We start from the raw sequence: 25574 nt of genomic DNA, 5'->3' as shown, positions 1-25574 counted from the left end.
TTAAAATTAATAACTAAAACATAAAGGTCAACACTAACTGCAATTTGGGTTACAACTATCAAACTTTACTACTAGATTTCCAAATTAAATAGAATCTGATAGTACAAGAACTTCCCTTTGCACATAAAAAGAAAGACCTTATTTAGCTGCTGATGTGATCATTAGACCACCCAATTTATCTGTAAAAAAAACCTAGGGAGAGCACATCCATTTGCATAAAAACATCTCATTTAGTCAAGGGCAAATCTAGTTAATAACAAAATGCAGTTAAGAGACTTTTAGACACCATTTCAGCTATAAGCAAAAAAACCTTTCAAAACACGTATGACAGTCAACATGATTATTATTACATAATAAAGAATGCGTTATTTTTCATAACTTAATTTAGATCAAAGAGTTTCAACAATGCTACTTGCATTGGAGCCTGGTTTACTTGGAGGGTAGAGGCATCAGCTTTTACAAAAAAAACCCCACCAAAAACCCCACACCCCAAAACACTGCTGGCTGGGCAGGCATCAATCAAGGTTTCAGATGAGAATGCAGTGAAATGAGTTTCTTTCAAACTCCTATAATTGGGAAGCAATATTAATATCTAAATGCAGGTTTTACTGAGTCAATATAATAAACAAACACCCTTGTCCTTCCCCCAATACCCTCAACTTACGTAATTAACTTTGCCAGAAATATAGCAGGGGTCAAGAGATAATCACTTAAAAGTAAGACTGTGTTGGCAGCAGGTAACTACTCTTATGATACTCTACCAGCACCACCAGCCTCTACACTTCCCTCATTAATGCTCAAGCAAGGTATCAGTGATCTAACATGCACGAACTGCAGACAGTCATTCTCTCAGAGGAATGGAATTTTACTGTACTTACATTAGAAGAATTAGTGGAATAACAAATTAAATTAATGCTTCTTGCTAGATGGTTCTCTCCTGTCATCGCCCTGGGTGGTGGAAGCTGCTGCACTCTATCCTGCCCAGCTCACAAGACAAGACTGCAGCAAGAAATGGACTCCTGCTTCTAGTCAAATCTTCCAGGAGAATACACATTAGATTTAATAAATTTGGTACAGTAGGTCACTGAGTCTTCAGAATATTCTGAAAGATGAGCATTTTAATAAGCCAGTACCTTTTAAACAAGCTAAGATGTTCTGGGAAAAACACAAAGAGCGGACCTAAATTTTACAAGTGTGTGAAATGCTTCTACTGTTATCTAAACAGGGCCAAACATTCGGAACCTAAAGCCATTATTTTCTTTCACTAAAAGGTAAAAAAAAACTTTAAAAATTCACACACACAAGACCCCCCAACACTACATTTAAGTCTTCTACAATATTATCTATTTCTAGATTTGCCAGACTACTTTCCTGTAGTTAGATGCTTGACTATAAAGAACCGTAATAAAATAAATAGAGTAAAATCAGTTAAACAAAATCTTGGTGTGTTGAACATTTATTCATTTAGAAGTTAGCTTCCTTCAACAGTTATTCTACAGAGGAGGGCTGCAGTGTAGGCATTGTTCTGCTGTACAAGTCTTCGGCATAAAAATATTTTTATACAGGTGGTCATTGCGTCATTCTGTTTCTAGTTCTCAGCTGCTCCTCCGAAAACGGTCTGATACCTGTGAAGGCGTGCTCTTTTCTCCCCTTCGTTATTTGGAAAAAAAAAAAAAAAAAGAAAAAAAGAAAAAAAAAAAAGAAGTACATTGATACAATTTTTCAGACGCGGGAGTTAGCATCATTCTGCTTTATCGTTTCTTCAGTGCAGCGTGGACTGAGATTCTGTCTGGATGCCGATGAGCGAGGGCGGCTGCTGGCCGCCGCCGCGGTCAGCACGGTCCGGGCCGGGGTTCAGGCGGGGCGGCATGGAGTTAGCGGGGGGGCGGATGAGCGGGGGCGGAGGCTGGTTCAGCGTCGGCCGCGGCTGGATGAAGCGCGCCTGCTGCTGGAGCGGCGGAGGCTGGCGGTTGCAGGGCGGGGGCAGCGGGAAGGGCCGGACGAAGTAACGGGGGCGGCTGATTTAAAGTTGCCATGGGAGCGGCAGGTGCTGGAGCGGACGCCTGCGCTGGAGGCGAAGGGCCTAAACACTGAGTGGCCGGAGTGCTTTGTGCCTGCGCAAAGGACAAAGACAGACGGCGTCAACAGCCGGCCCGGCCGGGGCGCGACGCAGTTGGCTGCCACTGGCCACTACACAGGAAACAGCATTTAAAAAAATAAAACCAAGAACTGAGAAGTGACTGAAAAGAAATCGCCAACCAAAACATTATAGACAGCAGAACTAAAAATATTTACGAAGCAAGTCTTCTTCTAGAACAAGAAGTGTATTTAACACTAAAACAGTAAACGTGATTGTCACTATCAAAGGTGCAGTCCTGCTCCCAAGCGGTTAACGACATTGGCTGAAGTTCTATGCAAGCTCATCATCATTCTTTAGAATGCGGTTTGCCACTCCACACCAGTTAACCTTATGTTTTATCACTAAATAAAATGCTGTTCCTCACCCATGCTTACTTATTTCTGGTACACAAAACACACTCATCTTCTTCATCAGTGCTCTTTCCTGATGGCACATTAGAAGTATTTTTTGTGTCCTCCCCTAAAGCAGAAGCATCACCATTAGAAGCCAGGGTTCCTTGTTCCGCTTCCCATTCCTGCAATACCTCCTCTAAGTTAAACCGACGCCTGTAGTTACAAAGAAGTTCTTCACTTGGCCAACAGTCTTGTTGCCAATTACATCTGCAATAGCTTGAAAATCTTACCATATTTTCGGACACCTGGAAGGCAAAGTAAATAACATAGCTGTGAAGAATCAGTCAGACACAGCTACGTGTGATGTATTTATAGAGAGAACCTATGGGACCTGCAAACCGAGGACTCGCTAATTAGGAGAACTTCTCAATTAGGAGAGGCCTGATTTCCATTAAAACAATGTAATTTTAATAGCACAGCTATCACATACAATCAAGAACTTTTTAATAAAGTCATTACCCATTCTTCTTAAAGATCCTGGCTTATTCAGCAGCCTCTCACCTAAAACCACGAGATTGTGCCTCTGCACAAACACAGTGAATCTTTCAGTGTGTTCACATTAAGGGCAGAAAGCCCAAGAACAGCTCAGAGGGGAGGAAGGGTGACCGAGCATGTGTGAATGGCTGTAACAGAATAAAATGCTAGAAATATCAAGTGACAATCACTGATAGCTCCTACAGGCTCCTCCACGCCAGCTGCATGCAGATGGTTCTTTCCCCACGAGTGGAGCAGGAGTGGCAGAGGGCAGAACGGGGAGGGGGGGGGGGTCACAGTTCAGCAATCACAATACACTGCTCATTCCTGCACTTGGTGACATGCTCTACTCAGGCTACACAGAGCAACTGGCAAGTATTCACCTCACAAAGTCTGTTTGAAGCTTCTCGCCATTCAAAACTGGGTAGAAAAAATCGGGGGTTTGGGACAACCACCTTGGAGAATGTAAATATATCTGAGCTACTGGTGTCTGCTTATAAGATGGCCCAGCACAAGCCTCCAGGATTAAACCCCTACTGATAAGCAGCATGATAGGTGATCTTTGTGTTGTTCTTTCATTAATTTTACTGACATCAGTAGTCCCTTTTGCTTATGAGCATGTTGAAAGAAATCCCAGCATATATTTTAAATACTTCTAAAACTACATTTGCATGTAACACAAAAAAACCCTATTGAGTTCAACATTCTATAGTTTTTAAACTTAAAATTTGAATTATAATAAGTAGAGTGATTTTGTTATAGGAGTGTGTGTCTAGTTCTTCCTCTCTCCTGTTTAAGAAAAATATCCTCAACTTCTCCCCACCTCCTAGAGCACAGCTTTTAGCTTCACAAAGTGTATTTTTAATTACAAGTGTCAAGAAGTTTGGAGACTCGAAGAAATAAACCAATTTTGCTCCAGACTGAGTAAACAGAAGACTTTTTTTTTTGCTGTCAGCTGTGCATGAGCAAATTACAATTTGACTTCTCCTGTGAAGCTCCTGATAGTTAAACTCATTCAGAACATATTACAATTCTTAGAGGACAGGCACTCTTTCTCATTACAGGAAAAGAAATTTATGCCTGATTTCATGCCTCACTTCAGAAAATGAAGCAAAGTGTTCAGAAAGTGAGAGTTGTTTCAAATCTGAAAGCTATGTTCCTGTTCAACTTAATTGTGAAGAGTGTGACCTTCAGTTTGTCCTGCCCCTTGCTATTAGGCACTTCTGATGTGGTAATGCACACTCCCTGCAATTTAAAAGAAAAGTTCACCTCCAGGATAGTAACAAATTCTGTAGCTGAAGTTGATGTTTCAGCTGCCAAGAGCCCAGCTACATTATTTAGTATCTTTTTCTGGGGCACAGGAAAGAATACAGCCCTCCTGATTGCAGGAACCTTGGAAAGATTTCAGAGCCACGTGGGAGGGCATGGATCCAGGCAAGGCAAAGACAGGGATTTGGCGCTGCACTTTATCAGCTGTACAAGGTATCAGCTATACTCCTTAAAAGCTGTGTGTGCCCACAGAACATCGCCTCCAGTATTTTAATATTCTTTGTCTGCCCTACCATTACCACCCTTACTGACTTATAATGAACATGAAACATCCACTGCAATATATCTAACATCCTGTACAATTAATCAAGTGAACAAGGTGCCCAGCAGAACAAAGCACATTTCTGCGAGAAAACTAATAAAGACTTACAGTCATTTCTGCCTTTTCTGTTACTGTACATTTCTTTCCTCCTTAATCTGCAGAGCAGCTGAGCCTGTTGGTTATCTTCAGCTCAGGTTGTCAAAAATAAGGTCTTGAAGCCCATTTCCAAGCAAACAGCTTGAAAACAAGGTGTTCTGCCTTCACTGAGAACCCAACTGTTAAAAAATTATATCTAAGTAAAATAAAGTTCCTTAGTTTAGCTACATACAGTACAACTAATTTTGGATTCTTTTCAATATTATTACTACTGCTCTATCACAATGATGTATTAAAAGTCTTTCAAGCCACTAAGAAATCGAGAAAATTCACTGTGTGTTTATGAAACTTTAATGTAAAAGGTGATGGCATATCTCTAAGAGTTGCTGCCAAGCCACCATCCCTGTCACAAACTAGTGCACATTACTTATGCATCCTTATACAAATTCAGTGCTGAACATCCCCAAATTATTTCTCATGTGTTCAATCTGTTATTCAATAAAAATAATTTTATTAGGCTGAGAAAGTGAAGGTCAAAAAGGACGACTGCACAGCCTCACTTCACACGTATGAACGGCTTTCTCCCAGCTCATTTGAAAGCAGCCCAGCTCAGAGGAATCCTTCAAGCTCTTCAGAACTTTATCGAGCTGCAAAGGTACACTAGAACCCACGCGTGCTCTTGATAACAGCATTTCATCTTCAATGTCTCTCTTGGAGAAACTAGCAAATCCAAGTTTGATGCTGTTTACACTGCTTAATGATGTAGAGCACAGCCAACGCAATATTAATCAGGGTGCAAAGCAATATGCAGCACCACAACAAGGCAGAAATAGTTAATGGGAGCTGCCAGATCCACCGTGATGGATTACAGTGCTCCTAGCAACTATTTTATGTAGAGTTAGATCCTGATTGTCCCAACTGTTTTTCTCTGCAATGTCATGAAAGTCATGCACTGCTTTTCAATGCAAATTTTGTTGTCCTGAACAAGTGTTAAAACATTCTTGCAATTGCATTTTCATGGCCAAGATCTTAGTTTGAACATACAATTGTGCTTATACATTTCTGTACATATGAGTTTGTAATTTAAGAACACTAACTGATGAACTAGCCCAATACAAGTAACTACTCAAAGCTGAGCTGTTACCTGATAAATTATACTGGAAATATATTGGCTCAGAGATCGTAAATCTGAGTCCACAACCCCAGTGCAGGCACCCACACTGCTTTTAAGATTGCGCACAGCTCTATTTTAAGATAAATTTTCTCATTACCTCTTCCTTAGTTACTGGCAATCCTTTGATATTAGCCTGCAGATAACAGGTTTTTTCATGTTTACAAAAACAGTACCAAATCATATTACTGCAGATTATATTTAAGATTTCCATGGTTAGATTTATTGTTCAAATTCAAGTGAACAAATCACATAAGTGCCCTACCTGCTTAATGCTTATGATTCTGTAAAATTATTAAAGCATATGCCAAATATACCAATACATTTCATGAAATAAATCTATTTTAAAGCATACAAACTAAATGTCCCCATGTTCAAGTCACATTCAAGTCCAAGCCTAATGCACATTATGGAGGCTTTTACTAGAGCAGCTGTAGCTACCTTCTAAAACAAAACCGGGAAAAACACAGCATGGCTCCCTCATGCCTGGAGTCTACTACCTCAAACAATTGCTTTGAAGCAAGAAATCAGGGTCCTTAGCCTGAGGGATGGGAGGTTAATACCTAAAGCACTCTCATTCCAGGAGAAAGAACAAGTAGTAAGTAAGGCAGGGATAATTAGAACACTTTGCTCTTGCCATTAGATTCTCTTCCATCTCCATTTTATATAGTGACAAGGGAAGGGGACCACAGAGGAAACAACACATATAAGAAGCACATGTCAATGAAAACAGATTTCTTCCAGAAGGCCTGATTTCTCACCACAGCCTTAAGGCTGACTACCTTTATAGACACCCTAGAGACCAGAAGACTAGATCTCCTCTCCAAGGAGTCACCACTAACCCTCACTCTCTTTCACTCAGGCTCTAGTTTATTTGTCTTGTTGGTCACAGAGTGCCATAGCTTCATGAAAACTGAATGTATTCTTATCACTTCCCAAACTGTTGCTTAGTGAGAACTCCAATAACTAAATTATGAAAAGGCAGATGGTTTGAATCCTCTCGTTCTAAGGCAGGCACAATGACCCTGGATTTCCTCCACTCTTCCAACAAGCCTTCTACTTACTAAACTGTAATACTAGAGACAGGCATCCCCTTCAGTTGCATCTGGGAACAAAATACTGAAGTATTTAGCGACAGTGGAGAATTAGGACAGGGGACACTTTGGACATGCAAATCCAAGCCTGCGGCATGTAAGTTGAAAGGCATGACTTGAGACACCATTTCTGCATTTCCATTCATGCTTCAAAATAACCTAACTTTAGGTTCAGTTATCTGACTAATAAATAAGTACCAGGTATGGTATACCTGACAACTTACACTGATATCCTGAGCCACTCATTTTATACTAAAACTCATTATCTCATTTTCAAGGTAAGAATACAGAGAATAAAGACATAACTGAGCTTTTATCCTTATAAAAGATGATCCACGTAAGTGAGTCATATATGCCTTCAAGACACCATCTCCAGATATTTCCCTCACATGTTCCTTGATTTGGCAGTGCATGCTAATAAAAGAGTCAGTTTTCCTTCATATAAATGAAATAAATGCAAAATAGCTGTATGAATAGCCTACCACAAAATGCTGGGGTTTTAGCCCAGTAAGACTGTTAGTCAAGCATCCATATCCAGCTCAGACTCTTAAAAGGCCTAATGGGTAGATACCTGTCCATTATTCCCTCATGAACAGAGAAAAGCAATGGTAAAGCCGATTTACTTCTGCTTTTTCCTACTTTAGGATACTGGAGATGTCTTCAACTTTTATTATTTTAACTATTGCTTTAGTCTTCTACATTAGAGAAATTCATGTAAAGTGATTCAGAAGATGATTAAGGGACTTTCTGGTACTAATACAGTCATTAAATCCTGCTTAGCTTTTCTCTTTGAAACGGGTAACAGAATGCCTAGGTCATGTTGCTTGAATAAATGCCCTAAATATTCTCAATAGTTTTGCTGCATTCCTGGTGACCGCATAAAGTTTAGCTTCACATTAGAGGAAATACAAATGTAAGACTAAGCACCTCTTCAATCCTTACTCAGATTTCAACTTGCTGCTACTATTAACATACCTTGTACTGCAGAAGCTGTTCTTCGTGTCCAACGGCATTGATTTTCTGATTAGACTATTAAATTAGAAAAAATGGCACAAAGATCATTAAATTGTTTCAACAGCTGCAAAATCTGGCATCACGTATTTTACTTGCACTACATTTTGCAAAACGGTAAAAACCTCTTGGTTATAGGCCATAAATTTATAGTTTAAGTTGTTTTAATGCAGAGGAAATAGTTTTTATGGATTTGAGCTTAAACTATGCAGCAGTTTCTCCGTTTTACTGCAGTTCTTAGTATCAGCTATATAATAACTTATGCACAAGCTAATGATCTTTATGCAGACAGAATTTGAATTTATAGTAACATTTATCTAAACTATTTAGATTTGGTGTTTAAAGCATTTTGCATTCATGTTATGTTTCATACCCAAACCTTTAAAACTAGCAAAACCAGAACTTCAGTAGTAATAGATCATCACTTTAGATGCCAAACATATATATAGTCATGTTTTCACACAGAATGCCATTTATTACTGGCAATATACATTGCCTATTTTTAATCCAAAAGCCCCCATGTACCACGGCTCAATTTCAGCTCTCTTTATGTGAACAGACTGACATTTCAGTTCTTCTGGTTCTTTTTTCAACCCTCTGCCATAAAAAAAAGCCTACCCTGATTTCTTGTAAAGAAGCCAGACTCCCCCTGCATGTAATTTAATGGATCCTGTTTAGCTGCTGCTGGAGTGCAAACACTAGGCTTAGCAAAGCACATTTCTACAGCTTCCCATTAATACAATGCAAGGCCACAAGTTCAGTATTTTTCTGATTTACCTCAGGAGGTTTGAATTCTTCAATCCCGCCTTCCATTTTCTGTTTAAGTGCACTGTTTACTTGCTTAGCATTTTGAACCTTGTCAAAAACAACAAGTTTAATCACTCCCAAGAAAGTTGTCACTTTACAATTTATCTTCAACTAGATTGTGCCACAAGTGTACCTCCAATTATACGAAGAGACTATTATGGGTTAAGGCTGCACATACTTTTAAACTGTTTCAACAATTTAAAAAAACCAAACAAACACATCACACAGTTTACTATGGAGAAAAAAAATAAGCATTTTTCAAAGAACAGTTTGTCTGCAAGAAATATAAGCTGTTCAAGACAAGTTATTTTTGATAAGGATGCATAGGTTCTTGAAGATTTAAGAACTCTAGACACAAAACTCACTCTTAGAATGTGAGACGTATTGCTTATATTATTTTATTAACTTCTTCCTTTAAAAAAAAATAAATTCATGAGATTTTCCAGTTAGTTCCTTCTGACAGGCCCTTTTTATTGACCTGAGATCATTCTGATTTTCTTTAGGGGGATTCTTGAAAAAATTTTAATTATTTCTTAGTTTATAAAAGGACAGCCCTTTCAAATTGTACACATACACATCTGTGAAGCGGTTAAATCTGACATTGATGCACATAAGGTAATATAGGTAAGAAATAGTTTTGCATACTATGGTGCACAGCTATTACAAGGGTTCTAAGTATGGACACAAAGCAGACAAGTCAGTGGGAGATTCCAAAGGCTGCATCTCTGAGATCACTGCAAGAAAAAAAAAAAAAAAAAAAGAGAAAACAACCTCAAGGCTGTAACTCACCTACACTTAGGCTAAAGAGTGAAACCCACCTATGCTATTTAGCCCCCAGACTCCTGCTGTGACAGAAAGAAGCTTATTTTCCTGTAAAAGAACATAAGGGAGCAAAAAAACCCCATGAAAAAAATCCTTTATTCACTCCATGATTTTGCAACATGGCAGCTCTATAAGGAGGCAAAAATTCCAGAAGATAAGACTTGACTCTCTGTAGCCCCATCGCTCCTAGAAAGCAAGCATGCACATAACTGCTGTACCCTTAGAAGCTGAATAATGACATGTTTCAACTTTAAATGCCAAAATTTAATTTCTTCATGCAAAGGATGCAGGCAATTTTCCTCTTAAAGGTGAGCACTAAAAAACTTTTCTAAATTTAATAAGCAGTAGAAAACTTATCAATTCAAACAAAGAAATAACTAGGTCCATGATTTCCACATGCCTCCCACACTTTCATAGTATGTGGGAAAGGATGTCCAGATAAACAGCTACAATTTAAATGTAACTTCCTCTGCTCCATTGGTCTCCTTTTCACTTTTCAAACAAATACTTCTAACAAAGTAAAAAAAATTCAAGTAAAATGTGACTTCTGATTTTTCCTGTCCCCAAATCTGTAGCACTGTTTTAATGCTACCCTTTTTTTTTTAATAAGTAAAAAGTCATCTTGCTTAATTTTATCCAAAAGAGCAGATGAATGTAAAAAAAACCAGAACTGAAGAACAGCTACTGTCCAGCATTTGCAGTGATAACTGTGGAACAAAACAAGGAAGATCCACATTAAAGAACTTCCAGAATCTTCACAGGTATCTTCAAAATCATTACAAATCAGAACAACCTGAGTTGAAAAACAAAAACCAAGACCAATAACCCATGGTACCTGTCGCTTTAACGAGATTAGTTCCATATCCAGCTGTCTAAGAATTGTGTTGGCTGCATTGGGACTACAGGAAACAGCTATCACATCTTCCTGGGTCAGGTACATGCCTTTTGGAGGACGGCATTTGGAACGCTGCGAATGGTGCCGATGCTGCAAGCTCTGATACTCTCTTCTACCCAGACCTATTTTGCTGGTCTGAACAGGCTGCTCATTATTGCCCTTTAATTTACAAGAAATAAATCATTAAAGAATAACAGTATCCTGTATACAACTCTACTAAAAAGAATGAAGTATCAGATAGCATTGTAATGTCCTATTTATGACAAATAAAACTTAAGCTAACATCCTCCTTTGCATGTAGTATCCAACTTTGCAGATGAGTCGATGGAGCATATCAGTCATCTGCATTAGTCTAAGAAAGGTCAGTTTTCAAAACTTTTTTTTTTTTTAACATGGCCACAAATATAAAAATGTTATGGAAATCCCAGTCTGAATACTGTGACAGAGGGCAAACATTACAGACCTCTTACACATATAGAAGGTAAGTTATACATATGTACATGACTTATATAAAGTTTGTTTTTAAAACAAATGATCAGTGACTGTACACATTTATTCTGATCAGATATGAAGAATGTAGGCAAAGATGAAAGGAGAAGAATGACAAAGCCAACCAGGCCAGGCAAGAAAGCAAAATTACATTTCTCCCTGCTGTAAGCACTCTACAGAAAGAGACTGTACTGTTTGGTTTGGGGGACAGGGGGCTGATGTGAGACTTGGAAGAGAGAGTATGGACATACACCCTTGCAGTCATTATAAAAATCTATTTAATTTAGAAAACAGGAGCCTTTGTTATTTGCTTCTTTGGAAAGCAAAGGCATGGCAAAGAGGAAATGAAGTCTTTGTTTTGATGTTTGGGCACTTAAACATTTCAGCTTTGTCTTCAATGGGGATTGCTGCACAGCTTCTCCATGTATGTGACTCCCTCAGAGCAACTGAGTGCTTCCCTATAGGCCAGGAGCAGAGACACAAAAATTACATTCTCTGCAAGGATTTTCTAATTCAAAGCAATGCTTAGTACCAGAACAGAAAGAAAATTCAGGCTTTTCCCTACTTCAAGCAGCTCCTACTGCTCCTCCCTGCTGGCATCCATGCATGTTAAGAGGTGGTCATCTGATCACAGTGACTGCAAAACCAAGTGCAGCAGCCATTATTATTATTATAATCATTACTATTATTATTTTCTGTAGTAGTAGTAGTACAGAGCAGCAAACAGTCTTATTTTACTACACTTGACCTTGTGCCACATTCTCTTCCCCAACTAATATCATCTTAATCCAGCCCACAGACTTCATAGAGGCAACCTTAAAAGCCCATAAGATATGTGGTCTTTTTTGGAAAACCATATAGAGCAGTACACCTTTGATACCTAAAAATTTCCAGGTTAAGTTTACGTCTGCCCTTTTTATACTTATTTGGGTTTTGGTTCTGCATTACTCTTTCAGTATGAAATTGCAGTCCCTGTGTGTTCAATCTGGATTTGAAGTGAAAATATTCTCTCACAATTTTGTTTTGCCAAGATCGAGAGTTCAGGTTCTATTTGCTTTATCTGGTAACAGAAAGTTTCCATTGCTCTGTGTGTTCAAGCAGTTATACTCAGTTTATATTTTGCTTAGGAAGAAAGTACGCAAATCCTACCAGAACTATTAGATCACAAATTATCTTGTGCAGATCCAAATAGCTCATTAGAAACTACAAACCTATTTGTCCTGTTCCTAGAACTCTATCAACACACTGCTTGCATTCTGGACTGCATGTCATGATTCAAACTATAACCAAGTAAATTGAGCTCTTATTTAGACACGGCTAAGGCAGCAATTCCAATCAGTAGATTGCAGGGACATTGTTAGAACAGCATAAAAGGTACATTATCAGACCATGTGACATTTCGAATACTGTAAAAATCCCCATGTTAAAAAGTATTCTTAAACTCTTTCACTGAAAGGGATAATTGTCCTTTTTTTCCCCCCAAGGCCAGCAGATAAAGGGATACATTGAAGGTCACTGCAAAGCTCAGAACAGAAGCTAAACTTATCAGTCTCTTCCTCTTCAATATTATTTTTGTGAAAAGTGCAAAGTTTTATTCATAATCCTAGATACCACTTCATAGGAGTGCTAAAGTTTTGCATAACCTCTCCTCTCACTCTTAGAGAAGTGAACTGGCTGATTTAGGAAGATCACAAATACGTAAAGTTCATCGAAGAAACAATTAAACACACACTTTAATGTGTTTTTCTAGTCTTGTCCATAGATAGCTTAATGTTTACAAAAAGAACTCAGAAAACCCCTAAAACCTGAACATACTGTGAACACAGCAGTCATCTGTAAAGCTAACAGTAAGTGCTCATTAGGACAAAATGGTTTTCCTCTACATTTATTAGTAGAAAGCATCTCAGTAAAACCACATATTAGTTGAAATGCATCACCTCACAATGGCTTTGAACAAACAACAGAAGTTGTTCTTTGAAATATGTAATTTAATTTTAAAATTCAAAGAAAACCTTCTCATTCAAGTAATTCACCCAGTAAAACTGTAAACTATTAACAAAACTGAAGGAGGGCAAATGCAACCTGTTTTACCAGGTTGTGAGAGGATACACCTGTTATAAAACTTGAAGATATCTCAGGATACAGTGGAGATAATGAGAAATGCATTTACAGCCACAAAATGGCTGTAAATTATCACAAAAATATATGATACACTTTTGTTTCATTGAGAAGTCATCAAGATCTTGACTACTTAAGACCCTGGGAGTTCAGCAGACTGAAACCTAAACCTCCGTATTACAACTCCGTCTTCACGGTAACACATTCACTGAAAACAAACAAACTGACATTCACCATTAAGTTATCTGTTACCCCTTTTTGGCTTCTTTTTTGGGATCATAATCACTATCATTTCCATCCATTGGATGAGCTTCTTCTACATCATCACTAAAGAGAGATCATAAAAAAAGCTGGTCAATTTATTACTTTTTAAACCCAAATATAAGTACATACCAGGATAAGAGAGTTATCTACTTGAATTTATCTATTCTGAGTATATGGCATCTCAAAATTATTTGCAGTTTTCAAAAGACAGTTGTTACAAGCATGATTTTCTGTATTAAATTCTAGTAATTATTATAATAGACAAGCAATCCTAAACCTAGTTTGAAAGTTACTTTAAGCAGTGCTGGTACTCCTGCCAAGAATTTTGGTGTCACCTTTCTTCAATTCAACCACTTGTGCCAGCATGAACACTTACATGGCCAACTATTACCAAGGCTAGAAATAACCTTTCATTTGCCCCATTAGTTTTAATAGACCAATTTTCAAACCACTGCACAGGTGAATAAACCCTTGCTGAAGTCTGTGGGGAGCAAAAGCCATATGATGGGAAAACATGAGACTGCTTTCTCACCAACTTGATTAAAATCCAGCAATTTAGAGGAGGGAAATGAAATCTACTGAATTAAAGAGAAAAGGTTAAAAGAGAACAGTCAATTTAGAGTCCAATCCAGTCATTCTGACAATATAATTTCTGAATAAATTAATGCAAAAGCAAACTAAAATTTCTAGCTATTACCAAACCCCTCCAAACTGCTGTATTAAAAGCAAACTGATTTTAACTTGTAATTTTTCAGAAATAGGATCACTAAATAAGCATATGAACTTTTGATTTCAGAAGTTATTGAAAATAACATAATTAAAACACCTTTTGCTCCAGTTAAGTAATTTCCTATAGATATAAAATTACAGTCTCTAATATAAACATAGATTATGTTACTTATACATGCAACACGTATCAACCTTTGTAAGTGCAAGTTAATAATTAAGGCTACTGAGCAGAATAAAATTTTAATTTCATAGTAACTTTGAGAAATGTTATTCCTTCCATGCAAGACAACTAAACTACTCTGAGCTCTAATTCTCTGTGACAGATAGCAGCTCTAAATCTCCTAAAAAAGATTATATATAAGTTTTGTTACAAAACAATGCATAGGTATTCTAGCTGCTCTGGCTCTTTATAGTGCTTGAACTTTCTGTTTTAGTTCCGTATTAGTACAAATTCCAACAAAAAAAAATCAATCCAACCTCCCCACACATCTACAAAAACACTCTCCCACACAGACAGTAATAGACTCCAGGGTTTAAATCCTTGTTTTTACAGGTATCCTTAAACACTCCCGTCTCTTATTACAACGCACACAGACCAGAGTGATGAGTTCTTAAAGCACAGGTACCAAACCCCTTGCTAAAACTGAGTATCACAACGGGGCTCAAACCCAAAACATATGGTTCACACTGAAACAACAGCTAGAATTACTCTAAGCATCTTACTTTGGAAAGATTTGAGGCTCTGTCAGCTACTTAAGAACATAGAACTCACCTTCACCTTGATTATTTCTATTTTGCAAGTTTACGAGCCTGACGATCCATCAACTTGTCCTTAGAGCGAGTTTTTTTCCAAGAATAGTAATATTTTACAAGGCTTGCAATGTCTGTCTGGGAGCTAGAAGAATTCATCAACAGATTAACACTTTTAAAATTTAAAATTCCACCCAGAATTATAATTCTGCTAATCCTATCAATACATTTAAAATATTGTTTAAAGATAGTTATAAGATTGAAAGGAGGGATGTAATTTCATACACATTTTTAAAAAGAGGAGAAGCCTTCTTTTCATTAGATTGAAAAAGATGTATGTCCAAGAGACATGATGAAATTAAATTAAATCTTATATTCAGGTTCTTCCTGAAGCTTTTACACAGAAATTCACATGAATTCACATGAAATTTTAGCCCAACAGGAGCCTTTGTTGCTTAAGTGCATCTGAGCTGTTTATGCTTCAGTGAAATATTACTTTACCATTTGCTGGATCCTGTGAAAGCTTTTCCATGGAAGCAAATGCTTGTTCAAATAGGACTTTATCTTCAACTGTCCATTCATCAGGGAAAGGAGTGAAGTTAGGGAGATCCGCAAGGGACTTCTCAATATTGTGTTTATGCCAGAACAACATGCCGAGAGCCTTGAAAGAAATAGTCCCCTCTATGGATTTAGTCAATTTTCTAGACCGTTGGAGACAAGCTAATAAAAACACGCGATTTATTTGTTAGAAATAAAATTTGACTATTCAGAATCCCTTCTCAAAATGTATTTACGATTTTATTGGCTATTTACTACAGGTTACAAAATTCTCTTTAGAGACAGTGGGCACATCTATACTTTATTAATGGTATGAAAGCCAGACATTTAAGGTTGGCATGGCAGCAGTAATTCTAGAGCAGCATGAACTAGCTGAGAGGCTCAAATCTGACCTGCTTTCTTACTTCACAGGCATATATCACCTACACAGTTCCTTATAGGCCATTATTACCAGCCCACTCAAAAAAGAAAATAAAAATACTTTTCGGTAGCCAGAGGATCATCCAAAAATGCAAGTTTGAAAGTTTAAAGTGAGAGTGCTCTTTCTACAACTCTCCAATCCACAATAACAGCACGGCCACTTCATCACGTGCACCTAATAAGGAACGGAAATTTAAATACACTTTCTTACATCATTTCATTTCCCAATATTCTTAAGGAATTTTATGTCCATTACACTTTCTGCCAGAGAATCACTGGGAGATTTGATGCCAAGATTTGGGGTAATGGAACTGGGCAATGCAATCCACTCAGTTTCAATCATACAGTGCAGATACGAGGGGCAGGCGTTTCTCCAACCTCCTCATTTCACATCTTCTAACAACCTGGACACAGCGAACCTCTGCTCTTGTCAAAATGGCAAGTGACAGCACTCTTGCAAAGAGAATTTCTATTCCACTGTGAGGAGTCTACGAATGTTTTGCACCAGAAGTTATTTTGGAAATCCATCTTTTGGAGACTTGAGATCCATCAGTTCCTCCTCTCGCCTAACAGAAGTCAAGGCATAAAGAAGCAACACCAAACCACAGGTATACTCTGGACATTGTAACACTGGCAGCCTCTTTGTCGGACAGCAGTTGATGAGCAAGCTTCCATCCTCCAGAACTTGATCATACAACTTCTTTTCAATTGGACAGCAAATTTTTTTTGCAATAGGTAATCTCACTTTTACATAGATTGGTTAATTTATGAAGCAATTGCAATAGAACCACATGCAGACCAGCAAAGTTTTATCCTTAATTTTAAGAATGGTGACCAAAGGTTGTTAAATAAAAAATGAACTTGAACTTGTTTGTTACTTTCAGAACTAAAATTTGAGTGCTCTCCTGCCTCTGAAGAACCCGCTCAGTTGAGGTGGTTGCGTTTTTTTTCTATATGAAAGAAACCTCTTCAGTGGCCATCCCTATCAATTAATCGTTCAAAATTGTACCCTATTCGTATTTTAATGTTAAACTTCAAAATTTTAAGCTGCTTCCCTAGGAACTCTTTAGGCCAAATATACACACACAATTGCATGACATGCCCAGTGTATCAAGAAACATACCAAACCTTTCAAAAGTGCACATTACAAGCTGAGCATGTCATGAAAACAAAGAGCTCAATCTTTTGCAGAGAATCCAGACCACAACTGTATGCAGATCCATTTACTGCAGTGTTTGCTGCCGTGCCTGAAGAGAAACAGTGTTAATTAATGGCAACCAAGAGAAAAATAAAAGAGTTGTGTTATAGTTTTATATTTAAAGAAAATCTTTTAAATGAGTACTCTCATTCCACAGCACTTACCTGTTCCACATTGTATCCATGTTTTTCCTTTGCTATTGCTATATATTCATCCACTGTAACAAAGCAATGTCAGAATTATTCTTTAATACTTTTAGCTCTGCTCTATGACAGAATTAGGCATCTAACATGGGAAAAGAGTCTCCCTGTACTTCAATACACTGCACAGGCCCAGTTTCCCCCAAATGTTAAATTTACTCACAGCTTTATTAATAATAAATAAACCCACTGACCATTATCGGACATTTAATTTTATAAACTTTTACACAAGCTAATTCTGCTTTCTTTCACATTTTTGCTACAACAAAAACCAAGAGGCTCATAATTTACTTATTAATTTAAAGCAGAGACGAGCTGGTTATTTAAAGCTATGCCTTTTTGGAACCCCCCTCCTGGGTTATTTTTAAATCTAACTACTTCTACTGCTCATAGTCCCAAACATGTTGAAAATTAAAGCAGGCATTCCTATATCAATGAAATATGTATCCTCAAGAGTATTATAGCTTCCTCTGACCAATATGGATTTTAACTACAAGACAAAGTTAGTTTTCAATAGAAAGTATGAAAATTCCAATAATTAGATAATTAAATTAAGGAATAACATTTAAAAATCATATTAGCAATAACAGAGCCAGCTTTGAGCTGAACACTTTTCATCATTTTGAAATTAAGTTCCTACTTTTTTATTTTTAAACAAAACCTCTTCCTATTCACCTTCTAGAGTTCAAAATTAAGTGGCAACTAAACAGTTGAAAGGAAGTATGATCAAGAAAAGGGTATAATCATATCCTCCTTATTCAAATAGACAAGGGATATCCTTGCCATGAACTGTTGCAGCAAAGAGTTAATTATACTTTAAAGGAATGAAAAGTGTTTAACAATCACAGGTGTATTTTATTTCTAACTGTTCTGCAGTAGTTGAAGGTGCATTCCCTCAAATGTAGAGGGACATAAATCTCTAAGTAGTGATATTAGATAGAAACTGTCCTGAGGATGAGGTTCTCATGGTTGCATCCTCAAAGGTTTACTCCCCTGTATTACATATGGGAAATTCTAGCACAGGAGACAGGTTTAAACTAGATTAAACAGATAACTGATCATATTTAGCCAGATGACTCCTGTATTCAGGTCACTTCTAAAGGGAAAAAACATTTGGTTTTTCCTTCTGTGACAGCAGTAATAATTTCCCTGAAGTGGGCCTCAACAAATCTTTTCTGAATTCACCCACTCCAACTCCTTCTAAAAATTTAAAGCAGCAAGTTCCTCATTTCAGATATTTTGTTCTTTAATTAATAACAAAAGGTTCACAGACAATATTGATAATAAAAATAAGCAGTATGATTTGAAACAAAGACTTTACTAACATAAGAGAAGGTCATCTTTCCTTTACCTGGAGTTCTCTAAATAAAGAAAAAGAGAAGCTTTGTGTTTAATTATTTGCAGTTTCACTGTATGTAAAATAAGGAGCAAACAGGCAACCAGGAACAGTTATTTAGTCTACTTCAGCACCCAAATTCTAAGCAGGCAAGGACTTACACTTGGCATCGGAATACTATGAATTGGAGACCAATACAAGCATCCCTCCATTATCTTTATCATGTATTTGTGGCACCTGTAAGAAAACAAGTAAGTCTCAGTATTCACTTAATACTGATCTAGAGAACAACTATGTGACAGTCAGCAAACGCCAACCACAGTAGAAGTCCAGCTACTAAGGGGAGGGGAATCATTAATTCAGAATTATTTCCTTAAGACATCAAATAGCTGATCTGAACATTCTGATGTTCAGGTATACTAAATATTAGACAGTATCCTGGTTACCAAATTAAACCACTCAAGTGCATCACTTAAGTTGGAAGGAATCCTATCTAGTTCCAATCCCCTTGGACAGGGACACTTTCCACAAGACCAGGTTGCTCAAAGCCCCATCCACCTGGTTTGAACAATTCCAGAGATGGAGAATCCACAACTTCTCTGGGCAGCCTGTTCCAGTGTCTCACCACCCCATAGTGGAATTTCTCCCTCATATCTAAATATACCCCCTATAAAGTTGGCAAGGATGCAACTTTGTTCTCCTGAGTTTGACTGTCCATTAGTACTCTAATATTTATCACGATCATAGGAGTACTAGGACCTACTGTGGTCAGTTTGGCTTCCTTAAAACAAACAAAAACAGACAAGACCTAGAATTCAGTCACCATGCCTGATCTCTTTCAACAAGAACTATACTAACAGCTATGCCAGAAACAATTCTGTTTATCTCTCTAGTTTTGATTTTTCTAATTTTAACATTCACAGCCAGCCAAATTGCACAGCTGGAGAAAGCAGTTAGATGTAAAGTAATTTTTGCTTTGGTGTGTTTACCCCCCACCTCAATATAGCAAGGAAGCAGTAATAAATTACCCAGCCCATCAGGACAGAGCAATGCTGATGCAAACACTGAAGCACTAAATCAGAGCATATGATTTTTGAAAACACGGTGTAAAAGAAAACTCCCCAATACCGTAAAAACATTAATTCAGAGACACTTTCCGTTACTATTTCACAAATGTACTCTAAAACATAAAGCCTCTTACAATCTATTTGCTTACAACAGTTTATCTTGCTAAGAAATTGCTCAACAATTGGATTTATATCTAACGTCAGTATGAATTCTTAATCATCCTCAGAGGAACTTTCCTCACATCCTTCTTGGAGAAGAACAGCTTTTTTTTTTTTTTATGAAGTGAACAAGTAACTTTCACTCCATTTTAAGCTTACACACTTTATATTTAGGCTCTACATCTTGTTTGAAGCAAACAAAAAACCAAATCCATGGTTTGGAAAAAAGAACAGTGTAGTGCTTTCCCTTTATGTACTAGTTTTGTTGCTCTTCCCTCTTCAGTTTGGCAGCATTGTGTATTTGCTATCATCTCTGCAATCTTGATCCATCACAACTGTGACTTGAAAACAGCTAATTAGAAAACTACAAGAACTCCTGCGCCTTTCCAAAATGAGATATGCAAGGCAGATAACCTCAGTGCAGCATAAACTCCAGAACAGGTTAAGAAGAAACTCCAGAACAGGTTAGAATGTACATACACTCATAAAGCACCAGTTTCAAGGCATAAGCACTACTAAACTCTGAAAGGTTTTTTGGTATACAAGAACAAACTCCTTAATATACATTACACTTTAGAACCAAAATCGTGACATTTTTTGTCATTAGGAATGCAATACTTCATAAGAGCAATGCAAGCATGTTACAGGCACAACCATTTCTCTTGTACACCGCTTTTTGTCACAAGTAAATGACCACTATCCTGCACTTCATTCTACTAAAGATGAGAGAAAACAGGACCATGAGAGAATGTATTAGAATCTCAGGTTATAAGGAAGAAATGTCTAAACTGAAGATACCTGCTGACAACCAGATGTCATGGATATTATCAGGTACTGAATACTGCAGTACTAAAGTGAAAAAAAAATAGTTTCAGAATTCTTGTGCCTGCAGGAGATCATGTATGTGGTGACACTCCCCTACTGAGGTGCCACCCTCGCTGACAAACAAGCAACAACCACCAGAATATTCCTTTTCAAAGCAGTGCTGTGTCCCCAGAATCAGACTTCTGCTTCCATTCAGGTGGCACCTTCACACTGCCAAAAGAAAACCCAGGATGACAAAGGAATAATGAGATGCATACAGGTAGCCTGAAGGAAGGCACCCTGCCCTCAGCACGGGATGTCCCTAGCTGTAGGACAGGGAACCCTCCATCTCCATATGCAAGACCTTCCTGAGAACTTGCTGCCTGTCCTTTCTGCCCCAAGCACTCAAGCAAGCAGCCCTAGCCCCTAAAGAGGCTGTGTTACACCTTAAGGGCAACATAATCCTTTTTACAAGGGAGGGGGGCTGGAAATACCCTGCAGCATGTTAACCAAAGTGTGTTAGAAGAGTTGTAAGCCAGTAACAAAGAGAAGGACCAAGAGCTACATCTGAAGAATAATAGGTGTCCCTTTCCCCAAAACACACCTCCAAGCCACTGAAGAAGAGGTTTCTGTACTTCAGCTGCTGCACCCCTCTGCCAGTACCAGTTAGGAAATGCAGCCAGCTGAAGATGACTGACAGGTGCTCTGCACCATTTCCAGAACAGGGAAATCATCGCAGCAAACTGACCCCTCTAAACTGCAGCTTCACATTAGAAGTTAGGTACGCATGGCTGGGGCAGCTCTATACAGGATTCCAGGTACTGAGAATAAAGCGATCAGCCAGGAGCATACAAGACACAGTGAGGGCACTGTGGGGCAGCATGGCAATTTAAAAGTATGTTGTTTTCCAGAACAAAATGCACCTTTGTCTGGTTAAGATTAAACCTTCCCAACACCATTTAATAATTTCAATTTAAGAAAGCCTGTTTTCCTATTAGGAGACTAGAGAGAGAAAAGTTATAAAGACATACAGAGAAATGCATTCCTAAGTGACTTTAAATAGTATAAAATATTCTTCCTGACAGCCCCAACTCCATCCCCAAAAAGAGGGTAAATTGATAATTTAGTATTTCAGCATTAAGTAAGCAAGATCCATACTAAAACCGTTCTGAAGTCCAAACCTGAGTAGAATAAAACTTCTGTAGTTATCTGTGGATGACACAACAGGGTAGTACATTCTCTACCATGATTTCCAAAAGAATGCAAACAACCCATAATATAAGGACACCAGCTTTGTAACATCCTCCTGGAGCTATAGCTGGGTCAGAAAGTACAAGCAGAAAGATTTTCACCAAGAAAATAAAATACTATAGGAAAACCAGCAGGAGGAGACAAAAATATGGAGTGTAGAGATGGTATGTTAACTCAGTAAATTAGATAAGTAAAAAATCACAAGTTTCCTTATTAAAATTGTTTCCTGCAGTGACAATATCTCTCTCATTGCTGTAATACTTGGTGACAATTAAAAACACACTACTTCCTTTAAGCTCTATCTGAAAGTTTGCTTGAAAAAAAAAAGTACAGTGTGGAAAGGGGTAAAAGAACATATTTAAACTAACTTCTCCTAGTTGTTGCGTCCAACCATGATCCCCTTCTTCCATGAGACACTGAGAAACAGTTGCAGATTTTCTTAAAAAGATTATCTTGTATTATACATGGACTAAGTTTTTCAAATAATGTTTACTGCCATCATAACATTAATCATGATATTTTGTTCTCAGTGCATTGTTGTAGAGCATTGCTTATGGCTATTTTTCAAGACAGGCTACGTGAAACACAAGGATTGGTATTATTCCACTCATTTTAGTATTCTGTGAGTTTATCAGGGCTGACTTCGTGTCTTAGAGTTATGTCTACTTTTATCCATCACAGATTCCCTTCTCCCACCTATTTATTTCAACAGGCTTAAAAAACAGCACTCAGAGTACTTGCAAATAAACACATACTCTAAAGTATCTGATAACCCTCAAAAAACCCCATTAGAACAATTCCAGAAGAAACATAATTAAAGGTAATCAAATATAGTGCTGCGCCCACTATGCAAACCTAGAACTAAAGGTGAGCTTATTACCTCACTTGCTATAAAAAAGTAACCTAAAGGTAGTTGTAAGAAGACAGATTTTTAATCTCTCACTACTTCTGTCTCTAAGAAATTATGCCTCCAAACTTATCAGAAAAAAAAAACTCAACCAAAAAACAAAGAGGTGAAAGAACAAGATCTCGTTGATATCTCCTCAGATAACCAATCTGTTAACTTGATAAGTGCCATACTTTTAAACCTGATTGGCTTTTTAATTTATTTTGTAAGACTTAGGGGCTCCAAAATAATCACTGCCTTCTTGCCATAATAAGCAAAATACACACACCAAGAAGGATAATGCCTCTTAATAAAACATTATGCCTCTAACTCAGGAGTTATTAAAGAAACATTTCCATTATTAAAGAAAGTGATAGGGTGAGTATATATTAACCCCAGTTATTGGGGAAAGAGGCATTAATTGAATACCATCTCCCAGACACGCTTAGGAGCTCTAAAACGTCTGGTTATAGGAGAGCATAAAATTAGTTTTGTAGTTACTAATGTAATGGTACTATTGCATATACAGTTTACAAAATTGAAACCACAGAACCTCAACTGTCTTACAAGGGCTGAAGAGTTCTTTTAATCAAAAGAAAAACAAACACTAGGTGTTTTGTTGGGTTGTGGTGTTTGTTTGTTTTTTTTTTGTTTTTTTTTTTTTAAGTGGCCTGTAGGAAAAGCAAACCCAGGCTGCAGGTTAGAAACCGTAATTTTTTATCAGTGTAGGCAACGTAAAAATTAAAGGGTGCAAACAATTAGCCTTATTAACAAAGAGACTAGAGTGCGGGCTCCTTCCTAGGGGAAAGGCATTCCCTTACGCCAAGATCGCGCATCCATTTAATCCCACCCTCGCGCCTTCCCCCGGCCTTTTCTTTGGCCGGTGGGGACTTGCGCCCATGCGAGGGGCTCGCTCCAGCCTTGGGAGGCACGGTGAGAGCAATCCTCTTCCGGCAAGAAATCATCTGACACCCATGGATGGAGCCTGCCTGGAGAGCAGCAAAGTAGACAGGCTTCATCTGACCTCCACAGTAAAACTGCTGAACGCTCCTGCAGCCTCCCTGCTCAGCGTAGTAAGGCACGGCAGCATTCTAGCAATTAACTTGCTAAAGCTGAGTACCAGGCTGGGCGAGCGTACCCATATTCCTCGGGGCGGGGCTGGGGGGGCGAGGAAGGCGGAGGAGAGCAGCTCAGCCTGCCACGGCGGGGCCAGCGAGGCTACTACAGCACACAAAACCAGGAGCAGGAGTTTCCCACCGAGCGCATCTTCCACCCAGCGCCTCCAGCACGCAGCCAGGTCTGCTCCGCTTCCGGCAGGGCGCATCACTTCCCACCCTTGCCCGACAACATCCATCACCCCTCGTCTAATAATTTTTATGGTTATAGGTTTAAGGACATGGGAGGGAGAAAAAAAAAAAGAAAAAAGAAAAAAAAAAAAAAAAAAAAAGCTTTTTTCTGCTTAACCGCCTCCCGCCGGATACACATAATGCGGCCGATAATGAAGTGAGACTCCCCCACCGCGGAGCCCCCCGCCCCCGGAGCGCGGATGCCCCCCGGCCAAGCCTCCCGCCGCCGGCACCGGATCGCCGACACAAAGGCTCGAAAGCACCATAAATACAGCCCCGCGGCCGCCGCCGCCGGAGAGCGCCGGGCGAGCCCGCCCCGGCTGCGAGCCCACCCCTCCCGCCTCGGGAGATGTCAGGTTACAGCCGAAAAGCGATTTACCGGGCTCGAAGTCAGGAATGCGCGCCTGGTATTCCGCTCCGACCCTCATTCCTACATCTGCAAGGCAAAGGAGGGAAGAGAAATTAAGGGCTGGAGTGTCCCTAGGCGCCGTCCCAGGCTCCCGCCGTGCGGCGGGCGGGCGGGCTGGCGGAGCCCCCGCCGCGGCCGTGCGGAATAAGCCACCTCCTCCCCCCGCCACCCCCCCGCCCACCGCCGCCGCCGCGGATTAAGCCCCGACGACCGCCGAGGAGGGGGCAGGAGGAGGCGGAAGGGGGAGTTTATTCCAGCGTAACAATGGGGACGGCGGCGGCTCCCGGGAGACACTCCCTCCCCATCGTTAAGTACCGCGGGGGCAGCCGCGGGGCCGCGCCGCGCGCTCCCGCCCCCCCCGCCCCGCACACGCGCGGCCGCGGCTCGGCCGCAGCACGGACGGAGCGGCGGAGCCCCGGCACCGGAAGGGGGAGGCGGCTCGGCTCGGCTCGGCGCCCCTCCCGCCGCCTCCGCCACCCCCCTGCCGCCGCCGGCGGGGCGGCCCCAGGCTCGCACCGTGCTCGTCGCCACTGTCGCCGCCGCCGCTCTCCGGCTCCGAGTAGTGCCCGTTGGAGGGGCTGCTGCTCTTGGCGCCGTTGGGGGCTGCCCGGCTCTTCCCCCCCAAGAGTTCCGCGCCCTTCTCCATCATGCCCGGCATGCCAGGGCTGGGAGCGGGGGAGAGCGGTGGCAGCGCTGGCTGCCGAGGGGGGGGAAGTTAATACGGAGCCGCCATGTTGCCCCCTCCCCGCCCCCCCCTCGGGCACCTCCTCCCCCCGCCCGCCGCGCCCCCCCTCCCCCGGCGCCGGGAATCCCTCCGCGCCGGCCCGGCCGGATCTCGCCGAGGGGCGGGGATGCCGCTGGAGCGCCGGCGGCGCGGCCGAAGGAAGGAAAGAAGGGAAGGCTTGCTCCCGGACCGCGGCCGCGCCGCGGGGCTCTCCCGGTCGGCGGGCCCAGAGCAGAGACGGGACTATTTCCCGCCGGCGGCGGCGCAGGGATCCCGGCGGGCGGGTGTTGAGGCGCCGGTGGTGGCGCGGCGCGGGGCGGGAGGAGCCGCGGTCACGCCGGGGCCGAGCGGGGCCGGGAGTGCGGGGGGGCCG

General features: G+C 40.2%; 1 protein-coding gene across 1 annotated transcript; it reads right to left on the bottom strand.

Annotated features, from left to right (window-relative positions):
* Positions 1 to 1687: 1687 nt before the first annotated feature.
* Positions 1688 to 25220, bottom strand: RCOR3 (REST corepressor 3). The gene is given in 18 exon segments (XM_066316746.1): positions 1688 to 1972; positions 1974 to 2114; positions 2535 to 2695; positions 2698 to 2760; positions 2763 to 2826; positions 7967 to 7987; positions 8747 to 8824; positions 10434 to 10652; positions 13335 to 13354; positions 13357 to 13427; positions 14862 to 14887; positions 14889 to 14988; positions 15340 to 15378; positions 15380 to 15504; positions 17184 to 17246; positions 23544 to 23707; positions 24187 to 24504; positions 24994 to 25220. Coding segments are annotated over 18 exon segments (2025 nt in total). The 5' UTR covers positions 25136 to 25220; the 3' UTR covers positions 1688 to 1762.
* Positions 25221 to 25574: the final 354 nt, after the last annotated feature.

Source organism: Sylvia atricapilla, chromosome 3 (genome assembly GCF_009819655.1).
Source record: "Sylvia atricapilla isolate bSylAtr1 chromosome 3, bSylAtr1.pri, whole genome shotgun sequence".
In the NCBI taxonomy this organism is placed as follows: domain Eukaryota; kingdom Metazoa; phylum Chordata; class Aves; order Passeriformes; family Sylviidae; genus Sylvia; species Sylvia atricapilla.
Note: the sequence above shows the minus strand (reverse complement) of the source record. Positions and strands in the feature narration are given on the sequence as shown.